We start from the raw sequence: 13,103 nt of genomic DNA on the forward strand, positions 1-13,103 counted from the left end.
CTGACCCCTGGACACAGCCCTACCCTCATCCCATATGGGAAACAGGCTTGCCCCCCATCGGGGAGACAGCAAGCAAGGGAACCTGACGTTTGTCCTCACTCCCCCCCTGCTTCAGCAGGGGCCCCAATAAAGCCTTGCCTGAATTTCCTGTCTGGCCTCTGGTCAATTTCGACTGATTAAGGAGGCCAAGAACCCTGGTGGGTAACAGTAGGACGATTGGGAAGGGAGTCAGGGATGAAATTGGAATAGGTGGAGTGTGTGGATTCGTGCGTTTGTGTGTGTGTGCACGCGCGCTCGGGTATGTGCTATAGACCAACAGACACAGGGTGATGGGGTGCAGCACCTGAGCCCCAACTCTCCCCCTGAGTGTAGGGATCACCTACACTGACCACTGTCCAGGCCTGGTAATGAGAGGGTCTGCAGTACTGGGGAGGTCTCAGAACCCTGTTAGGCCATCTGCTTCGCTCATGACCAGCTGTGTGGACAGAGGCAAACCTTTGAAATGCCCTTAAGGAATCCAGACAGAGGGAAGATTGTGGGTGGAGACAGAGGCACGAGAGAGCAGATCTGAGGAGGAGTTCACACACAGGTGGGTTTTTCACTTTCTACTACTCCATGCCATTGTTAATATTGGTAATAGTAAACAATTTTTTAAAAGGTCTTTTAACTTCTAATTAAATAAGAATTTCTTGTGGGGGGAGTCCAATGATACAAGGATTGGTATTATTTTTTTTCTTAGTACTTACCAACCAAGTGCGTTGAAAGAAATAATCCACCAATGTATTATCAGTAAAATAACAAAATTAAAGGAACACTTTCAAACACTAAACAGACACCAGATAATACCCCTCCCAAAAGAAGCACAATATTATTATCTTTTTAAAAAATTATTTTAAAATAACAAAATAAATAAAACAAGTAAAAGGAGAATAAACAAAAATAAATAAATAGTAACAATAAAGAAAAACTCCCCAGGTGATTCAATGGGCATCCAAAGCTGAGAACCTCAGGTTGGAAGCCTCACCTTCCTTGTGCAACTGGGGCGGAGCGGTAGGTGGGTCGTTTCTGGGAAAGCAGCTCTCCAGATTCTACTACTGTAATCCCTGCAATCCTGGCTGCCTACCTGTAGATGGAGGACATGCTGCCGGGTCTGCTCATGAAGCCTCAAAGCGGTGATGCTCAGAGATTAGAGGGAATATGGCTTAAATTACGGCAGGAGAAAATTGGGTTAGATCAACCAAAGTGGGCCAAGGCTCCAGAATATCTGGGCACAGACTGTGACCCCTGCTGTGACAGCAGCCTGTGAGGTGTTCACAGTGGCTTATCGGGAGCTGTGGGGCTCTGGAGAGAGCAAACAGCCTTCCTGGAAAACAGAATGTGGAGATTTGGGAAGGCTGGCCGTGACCGCCAGGTAAGTGGGCTGCAGTCTCCTCATCTGGGACAGGAGGGGGCTTGGTGAGCCCAGCTCTGGGGTCAGCCTGGCACTGCATTTGCACACAACGGCCAATGCAGATGACCCCCTGGCCAGGCAGGGATTGAGCTGGGAGTGAGGGTGCCCCGCATGCCCGTGGGGTGGTCTCCCTTGTCTCCTATGAGCTGAGGAGGGAACCCAGACCCCAGGGGCGCCCAGCCACCGCTCAGGCTGCAGACTTCCATGCCATTGAGAGAAGGGGTGGGGTGGGGAGGGGGAAAATGGGCCTCATGAATGAAAACTGCTCTGGGAGGGCGCAGGAGGCGGGGAGGAGGGAGAGAGGGCGGGGCTGGCACGAAGGAAGGAAAACGCAGCCTCATCTACTTGTTTGTGTCTTACATTCAGGACGCTGACTTCTAGCATGTCTTTAAATCCACCAGACGTGAAAGGCTGACTTAAATAGATCTGCAGTACGAAGCTGGTAATTTCGCTTGCCACAGTGGAGGAGCTGGCAGGACGCTGGCGAGGATCCAGCGCCTCTCCCTCCGCCGGGGAAGCTGTAGGAGCACGGCTGGCTCTCTGTGGTGCTTTTAGGCAGGTGCTTTCCCTGCTGACTGGGGGAGGGCGACACAGGCTGGGGGGGGGAGGGGGGGGGGTAGTGGGAAACTGAACTCGAGATGTGAACTGGCCCAACATTCTCCTGGGCCAGGGGAGCCTCCTGGTGTAACCCATCCTGACCCCCTGTCACACACTTATACTACATACTGTCACTTCGACCTCCGCTCAGAAGAATCCTAGACTCTTGGGGTCAGTGGGCTGGAGGTGAGGGCCTGGCAGCTCATGGTATGTAGTTTCTCACCTGCACTCCTTAAAGCAGAACCTCAACATCTGCTTGAATGCCTCTAGTGTCGGAAAGCTCAGTACCTCACGAGGCAGCCTGCTCCTTTGCTGGACGGCAGTCACTGAGTAAACTTCCCTGGGATGACGCGAAAGCCCTGTCCTCTGCGTTGATTAGTTCTAAACTTGTCCTCTTGGCATGATGCCAAAGTCAGCCCCTTACCCCTGAAGACGGTACTCAGCTCCCTCCCCCCAGCCCAGTGCTTCTGTACCAGTGCCTAGTCTCCTTCCCATAAACTTACCCCATAAATCTCTGCAAAACCAAAATATTTCTGGGTGCTAAGGTAACATAGTTCCTGTTGTAGGAATGCATATTTGCCAATGCAACAAAATTCCAGGAACGACAAAAGACTCTGTCATTCAATTTTGTTGTCATCCAGCCCACTCTGGCCCCTACTCTGGGGCCAGGCTATGCTTACCGTTGGCCTTCTGTGTATGGAGGTCCCCTCATCCCCAGGAGCTTGTCTCCAAGGAGAGGCGCCAAACTCCTAAAGAGACGGGTGTGCACAGGTGGGCAGGGGCAGCAAGGCCGGCAGAGTGGGCTGGGGGAGTTCACTCGGGGCCCTGCAGGGAGGGGAGCCTGGGGTCGTTGTCACGGTGTTTCGTTTTTTTTTTTTTGCGGTACGCGGGCCTCTCACTGCTGTGGCCCCTCCCGCCGCGGAGCACAGGCTCCGGACGCGCAGGCTCAGCGGCCATGGCTCACGGGTCCAGCCGCTCCGCGGCACGTGGGATCTTCCCGGACCGGGGCACGAACCCGCGTCCCCTGCATCGGCAGGCGGACGCCCAACCACTGCGCCACCAGGGAAGCCCCTCATGGTGTTTTTATGATGCGTCAATGTATAGTTGTGGGTTTCCAGGTGTTTCCTCCCCTCGGTGCCCTGAAGCTCGAGGGCTGTCAGCAAGCTGGTCTTCCTTTCCTGCTCCCTCATCTCCTGACACGGCCCAACACAAACATCGGGTGTTTTAGAGCCTCAGTGGTGGCACTGAAGAGGATCCATCCTTCACTCATTCATGGAACATAAACGTTTGTGAAAGAGGTTGTTCAAAAAATGTATTGTGGGAAAATAGACATAGCATACATTTACAATTTTAACCATTTTTAAATGTACAATTCAGAGGCATTAAGTACATTCACAACAGTGTGAGCAGCCATCACTCACTGCCCTCCAAGGCCAGAACTTGTGCCTCATGACAAAGTGAAAGTGTTTCATAAGCCATGAGGGTAAAGATGGTTCGATTAGGAGTGTGGTAGCTAAAGTCTTAAAATCCGCCCATCCACCCTTCCGGTGTCTGTTGCGTGCCAGGCCCTAGTAAATACAAAAGTGAATGAGACATGAACCCTGCCAGGGGGAGCCTGGAGCCTGGATGCCGGGGCCCCCTGTCCACCTTCAACGCAGAGGGGGAAGATACAGAGTGTTCTTAGACCAAGTGTCTAGCTTGGAGGAATGCAGGTTTTCCTTGTTTTATTAGCCTAGGGAAATGGGAAATGCTCTTGCGTGAGACCCCAGCTGCTCCCAGTACCAAGACTTGAAGGATTTTCTCTCTTGCCTATTGTGTTTTGCTCTGGCCTCTTCACAGGAGATAGATGTGATAACTAGTTTGCCTAGAGCTTTTCGGTTGACTAAGCCCTGTCCCCAGGGTTCTCATTTGACCTACACACACCTGGTGAGGGTAGTCGGGCAGAGAGAACTGTTTTATAGCCTGGGAAGCTGGGGCTCAGAGCATCAGGCAGGTCCAGGTTCTGCCCAATGCCACAAACTTGTATGTAGGTTCTCACTCTGCACAGGTCTTTAGGGGCTAGAGAAAGCCTTTGGGAGAGGCAGCGCCTGGGTGAAGGTGGCTGGTTCCACACCAGGAAAGAAGAGGGCCGGGCAGGGAAGTATCTTTTAATGCTCAGAGGCACGGAGCCCAAGTCAGATTGAGCTGTCGAGCTGCCAGTGGGAGCCGCGGCGGCTGCAGGGTGATGAGACAGAGGCTTTGATGGGCCTCACACTGTCTGAAAGGCAATCAAACCGCAGCAGCTGGAATGATCCTCAGTGCTTTGTATTAAAGCCGGAAGCAGCTCCTCACTGGAGCCAGCGGGCAAACCCCATGGGTCTACTAGGCCACAGGGGTCCAGGGGTCCAGCGGAGTGACCCACCAAGTGGTGGGCCTTGCTCTCGACACACGAGGCTCTGCTCTTAACTGGACCTTTAGGCAAACACTGCTGGCCACTGTGCCCAAAATGAGGTGACAGAGGTGAATGTTCGTGCCCTTAGGGGAGCGGTCCGTGGACACTGTGTATAGATAAACCCCACACCCAAACTTTACAGAACGGCCCGGCAACCCATGGACTGGAGGTTGGATCACCCAACCCTCTGCCCGTGACCTAGTTCTACACCTGCTCGTTGAACCCCACTTCCGTAGTCACGTGACCCAAACTCATTCTTACGCCCCTTGAGCACCACGTTTCAATTCTTCTTTTTGAGTCAGAAAAGATTCCATCCTCTTCTCTCTCCATGTCTTTGGGCATGTTCGCTTAGGGGTGCAGTGTTTTTATGTGTAGTATTTATTTTTACAGGTCAGGTGGGTGCGGTCATAATCATTATGATAGCACAGGCCTCACTGGAACTAGGAGTCCTTATTTTGGGGGAGTGGAATCTCCCGGTGCTGTGACAAGGGCCTGCAATTACCACTTCCGGCTCAGAGCCCGAGCCCTGATAAAGCCGCAGCCCTTGGAGGGGATCAGTCCCTGGACCTGACCCAGTCCTGCCCAAGGATGATAAATGGCCCAGCCTCGCGAGCGCTCCTCAGGCTCCACATTGATCTCAGGTCCTCTGCCAAGCACCATTCGGGTCCTTCCTAAACAGGGCACTTTGATTATGTGCCCTATTTGTGTGAAAGGTAGAGTTATGGTGTTCTTTGTTACTGCTGCTGCTAATTAGCATGTCTATTAATAGAAACATTAATAGTTAGGAAGTGGGGAGGTTTAGAAAGCTCCCGTATCCTGCCGACCATCACACACCCCGGGATAAGGAGGGAGGGAATAACTAATGAGTACAGATTTTGACTGAATTGGTTGGAATCTGTAGAGCCACTTTCTGTTCCCCAGAATGATAGGAGGAGAAATAGCAGGAAACCTAGGGCCAGTCAGCAACAGGACAGCTGAGTCATGGTTTTTGTATGCTTATATATTGTGATTTCATTATTTTGAAGTAATTAAACTGCTTTTTAAATAAGCTTCTGATTTGCAGTCTTCCCACACCTATCCCTTGTGAGTGAAGCTTTGTGGAATGTCTGGATTCCTGGCAGGAGGGGGAACACTGCGTGAGGATTTCTGGCCTCCCTTCACTTCCCCAGGGAACTGGACACCTCCTTGAGCAGCTCTTCTCCAGCAGGGCAGCCAAAGGCTCAAGGTGGAGGGGAGGGTTTCTCAGATCTAAACAACTTCTGATTTTAAGGTCCCTCCTCCAATCTAGAAGAGAAGAAAGACTTTGGGGAGGAGGTTTGGGATGGGGCTAAGGAATGAGACCAGAGTCCTGGCTACATTGTGTGAAGTGGGAGAAAGAAAGCAGGGATGGCAAGCAGAGCTTGATTTGTGCACAGGTCAGATGGCTACCAGTGTGAGGTCTTTGAAACTTTAAATCCAGCTATTTAAAATATGTTCAAAGACCTAAAGGAAACCATGTCTAAGTAACTAAAGGAAAGTGTGAGAACAATGTCTCACCAAACAGAGAATATCAATAAAGAGACAGAAATTATCAAAAAGAATCAAACAGAAATTGTGGAGTTAATAAGTACAATAATAAAATTCACTAGAAGTGTAATGAAAAATTCACTAGAGGGTCCCAACAGCATATCTGAGCAGGCAGAAGAAAGAATTAGTGAGCTTGAAGATAAGGCAATTGAGATTATCCAGTCTGAGGAACACAAATAAAAAATAAAGAAAGAAAGAAAAATGAACAGAGCCTCAGAAACCTGTGGGACGCCATCAAGCACGCCAACATATGCACAATCAGGTTCTATAAGGAAGGGAAAGGGAGAGAGAAACAAAAATAATATTTAAAGAAATAATAACCAAAACCCCCCCAAATTTGATGAAAGCCACTAATTTATGCACCCAAGAAGCTCAGTGAACTGCAAGTAGGATAAACTCAAAGGGATCTATTGTTAGACACATAAAAATCAAACCACTGGATGACAAAGACAAAGAACTTTGAAAGCAGCAAGAAAGAAGCAACTCATCGCATACAGAGGATCCTCAATAAGATGAACAGATGATTTCTCATTAGAAACCATGGAGGCCAGAAACAGTGGGATGGTAAAGTCAAAGTACTGACCGGGGCGGGGAAGAAACCCTGTCAGTCAAAAGTTCTATATCTGGTAAAACTATCTTTCAAAACTAAAGGATAAATTAAGACATTTCCAGATAAACAAAATTGAGAGAGTTTGTCTCTAGCAGACCTGCCCTACCAGAAATACTACTGAAATAAAAGGACACTAAATTGCAACTTCAGTCAACATGAGAAAATAAAGAGCACTGGTAAAACTACATAAATAAGTTAAGATGCTATAAATGTATTTTTTATTTGTAACTCCTTTCTACTGACTTAAAAGACAACTGCATAAAGCAATAAATACAAATCTATGTTGATGGGCATAAAATGTATAAAGATGTAATTTATAATAATAACAGGGAGGGGGGAATGGAAACTATACAGGAACAAATTTTTTATACTATTGGAATTAAGTCATTATTAATCCAAACTGTTGTAAATTGAGATATTAATGGAGAGCCCCAGGGCAACCACCAAGAAAACAAATAAATTATACATAGTAAATAAAATTACAAGAGAATTACAGTTGTACAGTAGAAAATAACCAATACAAACAACAAAAGAAGGCAGTAGTGGAGGAATAGAGGAACAAAAAGGACATATGAAATACAGAAAAGAAATAGCAAAGTGGCTGACACAAATCATACTTTACCCATCACATTAAATATAAACAGATTAAACTTTCCAATTAAAAAGCAGAGACTGGAAGAAAAGATTTAAAAACGTGATCCAGCTACATGCTGTCTACAAGAGAACCACTTTAGATTCAAAGGCACAAATAGGTTGAAGGTAAAAGGGCAGAGAAGATGTATCATGAGGAAGATGTATCAACCAAAAGAGCTGGAGCGGCTGTACTAACAACAGACAAAACAGACTTTAAGGCAAAAATTGTGACTAAAGACAAAGCAGCACATTTTATGATGATAAAGGGTCAATTCCTCAAGAAGAGATACCATTATAAACATACAAGTGAATGAAGTAAGTCAGACAGAGAAAGACAAATATCATATAATATCACTTATATGTGGATTCTGAAAAAAAGAGTACCAATGAACTTACTTACAAAACAGAAATAGAGTTACAGATGTAGAACACAAACTTATGGTTACCAAGGAGTCACAGATGTAGAAAACAAACTTATGGTTACCAAGGGAGGGATAAATCAGGAGACTGGGATTGACATATACACACTGCTATATATAAAACAGATGACTACTAAGGACCTACTGTAGAGCACAAGGAACTCACTCAATACTCTGTAAAGACCTATATGGGAAAATAACCTAAAAAAGAGTGGATATATGTATAGGTATAACTGATTCACTTTACTGTATAACAGAAACTAACACAACATTTTAAATCAACTATATACTCCAGTAAACATTTTTTAAAAATATATAAGGACTTAGAAATAGAGCCCCAGAGTACATGAAGCAAACTGAGATCTTTAAGAGGAGTACAGGAGAAGCAGCTCTGTCCTAAATATTTGACCCCCATGACTCACTAGGGTGCTTGATAGTCTAGCACTAAGGATTTATTCCTTTGAGTTAACGTTTTCTCTCCTTTAGAGTTCTTTGTTAAAGTATCAATATGGCCCTGAACACCACTGGCATTAACGCCTTAGCTGAAATCGGTTTAAGACCCTTTGGAGCAGTGACCACTCATGACAGAGACAAAGGGTTGAGCCATTTATGATGGAGGATGCAGACGCCGCCTGTGGGCCCGGGGGAGAGAAGGGGGGAGGGGACTCCAAGATTGGGCAGAGGTATGAACACCGGGGAAAGAGTACAGGGCGGGGAGAGTGGGAGAAAGTCGGGGTACCACAGAGGAACAGAAAAGACCCCAGAGGGGCTGTGAGGGGAAATAAGTGCGGGACGAGGAGCAAAGCGACAGGGCTGTCGGTGTGGTGATGGAGCTCGTGGTGGCCCCTCAGGGTGAAGGCAGCAGCAGACCCGGGAGAAGCCCAAGGAATCGGAATCGGGGAGCGAGCATGGGGCCAGGGATGCCGACGAGCACAGAGCATCCCTGGGTAAGCACCGGAACGGGCTGAGTCCGGGAGAACCACGGCAGGGAGGGAGAGTGGTGGGACGTGGGTCCGACTGGAGAACCAGGAAACCCGCAGGACAAAGACAGGCAGGGCCAAGAGGCAGTGCCGGACACAAGCTCAGAAGCCGGGGGGATGGGCTGGACAAGCAGGCGCACAAACGAGGTGGTGTCCGTGCAGTTCCCAGTTACGAGGACGCTTAGTGTTAGCTGCTATGAAATCTGAAACTGAGGCAAGGCAAGGGGTCTGGGCAGAAACTCCACCTTGACCATGACCATAGCCCCTCCTTGTCAGCACCTATGTGCTCTGGGCACTTCACACGCACTGCCTCCCGTGATCCCTAAACATCCCTGTGAGGTAGACATGGAGACCTCCCGTCTACAGACAGACAGGAAACCTACTTAAGGGACTTGCTCAGGGTCATGCCATCAGCAAGGGGGTGGAGCTAGGAGGCTTTTCTGACACACAGTGCTAGGCTCTGGGCCGGGCTGGCGGCCACTGGGGTTGTTTCAAAGGAATAGGGAGGGAAGGGGCAGCTGAGACCTAGGGACACAGAACTTCTGAGAGTCTCTCTGAGGTCCCTCTCTGCCATTTTTTTTTCAGGTGGGGTTGGAGAAGGAAGCAGCAGAGGCCTAACGACCCTTCCTGCCCCTCTTTCTGCCTGGATCTTTGAGGGTTCGTGGGGATTTACCCAACATGCCGGAAGGCCAGGCACTAGGGTCAGCTCACCCTGCTCGAAACCCAAGCCAGGGACTACTGTCTGGGTACACAGGCACCTGTGGGCTTAGGGAGCCCCGGCTACAGCCTGCTGGCCCCATGAGTCCCGTTGACATCTCTGTTTTTTGTCAGAAGTGGGAGAGCTTGTTCACTTTCTCCATGCTGTCCCCTCTCTTCCGCCTGCCCTCCACATGCACACACACAGACATTGGAGAGCCACTTCTGGGTGACCCATCCCACTAGTGAGACCATCAGCAGTGCCCTCTCTTAGGGAAAGGAGCTTCCTGTGGGTCCCTTCACACCTGGACTGGGGGCCAGCATAAGTCAGACACAAGCCCTCTGAACAGGAAGATCCTGAAGCATGAAACAGCCCACCCCTTATTTTACTGATGCGACGGGGGCCCGGGAGGGAGCAGGCTTGCCCAAGGTCCTGGGCACCTCCTGGTGCCCAGTGCTGGCTTTTGTCCCCCACCTCTGTGGGCTCCCAGGGGCCTGCAAAGGCTGGACGAGAGAGAAAGTCTGCACGTGGCGGCTAGTGCTTGCTTGTGGCCCATGGGCTCTGACCCTGAGGCTGGTTTGGGAAAGAGGCCACAGGAATAACCTTGGGAGCTCTGGCCGGTGGCTTTCCCTCCCGCCCCGCGGTCGGGCTGGCTGTGTGCAGGTGTCGTGAATCATCTTCTTGGAGGCCCGTGGATACTTTCTGCTCTCTTCCTTCCTGCATGCCCCACCGCACATGGACATCACCCAATTTCCTACGGGGGGCCTGGGGCTAGACCTAGAATGGTCATAGGCAGTGATATTTATGATCATTGCATCCAAACTCCCAGCCAGGGCAAGAGTGCCCTTGCCAACCCCCTGGACACCAGCCAGTGACGCAGGAGCGCTGCCAGGGGTTGGGACCTCACCACCTAGCGGACGGGCCCACACACGGGCCCAGATCAGTCCCCTCCATCCAAGTGCCCGGTGCCGGGGCCCTCACAGGGGTGCCAAGGCCGACAGCTACCCTCTGTTCACGCTCAGACCCCAGCAAAATGTCAACATCACAACCACACTTTAAAAAGGAAATAGAGCCTTCTAGAAAAAAGTAACATAAAGTGAAATCAGTAACTACGGACCTGGTGTTGGGCCTCCCTGCCCGCCTGGCAATCTACCCTGTTAATCACCACGCACACATTTTGAAGAGCTATTTTGAGAAACATTTAGAAAATGGCTTTTACACAGCTATGTATACTTATTTATACCCTCAGACACGGCCTCTCTGTTTAGCAACAGATGGTTTTGTTGCCCTGGTTCTCTTTTCATCTCCTCGTCGAAGTCAAGCAGTTAGTAAGCCACTCCCTGACCCCAGGCGTACCTTTATTCCCACAATCCACCTTGGCGTCAGGGGTCTGGGTGGGCGGCGGGGAGCAAAGCCTGTGGTTTTTAGAAGGCATGGCTTCAGAGAACCCAAGGGGACAACTACTGGAGGCATGGTGGCTGCTGAGAGAGGAGGGGCCCGGAAGCTTGGGAAGGAGCAGGACCAGTGGGGGGAGATGCTGGGACAGGATGCAGGTGCCCCAGTGTGCTTTTCTCAACACCCACGGGCATCTCAACGTCCACAAAGCACCTGCCAAGGGTATCCCACTGCCATCCAGAGAGCAGGCTCCAAGGCCAGACCAGCTGCCCCAGTGCTGTGTCTTTGGCCTACAGGAAGCAGCAAGTCTGCCTTGCTTAGTTGCCATGGCAACCTCAGTGCCGAGGCTCCTAAGGGCAGGGGGCGAGAAGGGAGGTGGGAAAGGCACGTGGTGGCTTCTCTGGAAAAGCCCATCTGTCGTTTCCCCAGGAAACCAAGCTGGGGGGAGAAACAAGAAAGGAATAGGCAACTGGGTCTAGACAGAGAAGGGGGAGAAAGACCCCAAGATGCTCCAAGAGCAGCTTTCCTGACGGGATGTGTTTTCCTTCCTTTGGGGTGGGGGACATCGCTGACAAGGATAAAGGTCTGGGTGGGCCCTGGTGAGGGCATCTGTGCAGGACGCAGGGTAGGCCCTCTGGCCTCAGGCCTGGGTGGGAGTCCTAGGGGACCCGTATCAGCCACAGCAGGCTTTCTTCTTGGCGGGGCGGTCAATCTGAATGGTGTCCTCCCTCACTGTGTCTTCTTGTTCCTTGAGGATCCTGGGAGAGGGGAAGGTAGAGTGTCAGCAGCAGAGAAGCTGCTAGGCACCTCAGGTTACAGACCATCTGGGTCATGAGGAGGGACCCACCCTCCCCAGAGCATCAGAGAGTCCTCCAAGTCTCCCCCGGCGAGCACAGGTGCACGACTATAATTTGTAAAGCCAGAGTGTAGTCAATATGCGTCCTTCATAACACCTCCTCCAGGAAGTCTCCCCTGATGCGCTGATAGCATGTGGATCCTTTCTCCATTATAGCCCCATCACTGGGTGTAATGCACTGCTTCTGTCTGGCTCCCTCAGCAGAGAGTCAGGTGCTGATGGCAGAGACTGTACCTTTTGTCTCTGCAGAGCCTATCACAGTACCCAGCACACAGCAGAGGCTCAGAAATTATATCTATTGGTTATTAACTTTATGGCGGGGCTTCCCGCATGAGCACAGCTCCAGATTAACTATAAGAGGTGAAGGATTAAAAGTAGCCTTAAGTATCTTATCCCTGCTTTATACCTTCCAAGAGCTTTCACCTGAAGCATGTCTTCTGATTTTCACAACAACCCTTGAGTGGGCAGGGAAAATACGATGGATGTTCCTATGCTGGGGGCAAAGCTCAGAAAGGCAGGGTGACTTGCCCTGCGAATCAGTGGCAGAGAAAACCCTAGAATTTTCCCCATAGCTCCCTACGTCTTCCATAACTCCAGCACCTCTCCAGTGCATTGAAGAAGTTGTCCTGAGCTCTTAGTTACTCAAGTAAAAATATTTTTTAGATGCCCCAAGATGAAGGCTGAGTGCAAAATGAGCGCTAGTCAGTATTTGCCGGCTGTATGGATGGACAGATGGGTGGAGGGATGGATGGATAGATGGATGGAGGGACAGATGGAGGGGTGGATGGATGCCTAGATGGATGAATGAGTGAATTGCCCAAGGATTGAAATGGGGCTTGTGTGGTTCTGTTTCTTTACTCTCAGTGTAGGCAGAGGCTTTCGGGACTGATCTTTTGAGTGCTGTCCTCTTGGGTGCCTCTGTGTCCCCCACCGCAGCCTCTCTCCTTGGGTCCCCCTCCCCCTCCCCCAGGAGCCCATAGTATAACCCAGCTGGCTGCCAACTAATCCCTGCTAAAATATTAGCCAGCATTGAGGGGCCTCTGATCTGACCTTTCCCAGGAGGATTTGCATTTAAATAGAGGATCCCTGGGAAAAAGGCAGGCTTTAAGGCTCAGAAGAAGACTGCAGTTGGGGGGCGGGCGGGGTGACAGGCAACGAGGCTTTCTCTTTGTCACTGTGTTTTGGAGGGCTGACCCTCACCCCTGGGGTCCCACACAAAGGCCTAGGCCTCCAGCCGCTCTACCCAGATGGCTCAGATGGACAGAGGGACCGGTTGAGTGGTGTCTCTTTACCTGGCCAGATGGAGCACGGACTCTTGGGTGTTGTGACCGGAATAGGCACTGCATTCGTAGAAGATCAGGTTGTGCTCCTGGAATCAGAGAACAGAGGGCATGAAGGAGAATATGGGGGGGGGGGGCTGGAGGGAGCCATGGGGGGCGTGGGAGAATGCCCCTCTGCACTTACCACAC

The 13,103-nt window shown here is 50.3% G+C and overlaps 1 protein-coding gene across 2 annotated transcripts in view; it reads right to left on the minus strand.

Moving 5' to 3' along the window:
- Positions 1–8,001: 8,001 nt before the first annotated feature.
- Positions 8,002–13,103, minus strand: part of CRACR2A (calcium release activated channel regulator 2A) — a 118,130-nt gene continuing 113,028 nt past the window's right edge. For both annotated transcript variants that reach the window (XR_003791039.1, XM_029204732.1), the window contains 2 exons: positions 12,927–13,003; positions 8,002–11,536 (listed from right to left, as the gene is read on the minus strand). Coding sequence is in view for 1 of the 2 variants with exons in the window: in XM_029204732.1 (XP_029060565.1) it covers positions 11,452–11,536; positions 12,927–13,003 (162 nt within the window). In the remaining variant the exon portion in view is untranslated. The remainder of the gene's footprint in view (positions 11,537–12,926; positions 13,004–13,103) is intronic.

The sequence above is a fragment of the Monodon monoceros genome, unplaced genomic scaffold (assembly GCF_005190385.1).
Source record: "Monodon monoceros isolate NGI ecotype Baffin Bay Population unplaced genomic scaffold, NGI_Narwhal_1 Super_Scaffold_6, whole genome shotgun sequence".
Lineage (NCBI taxonomy): Eukaryota > Metazoa > Chordata > Mammalia > Artiodactyla > Monodontidae > Monodon > Monodon monoceros.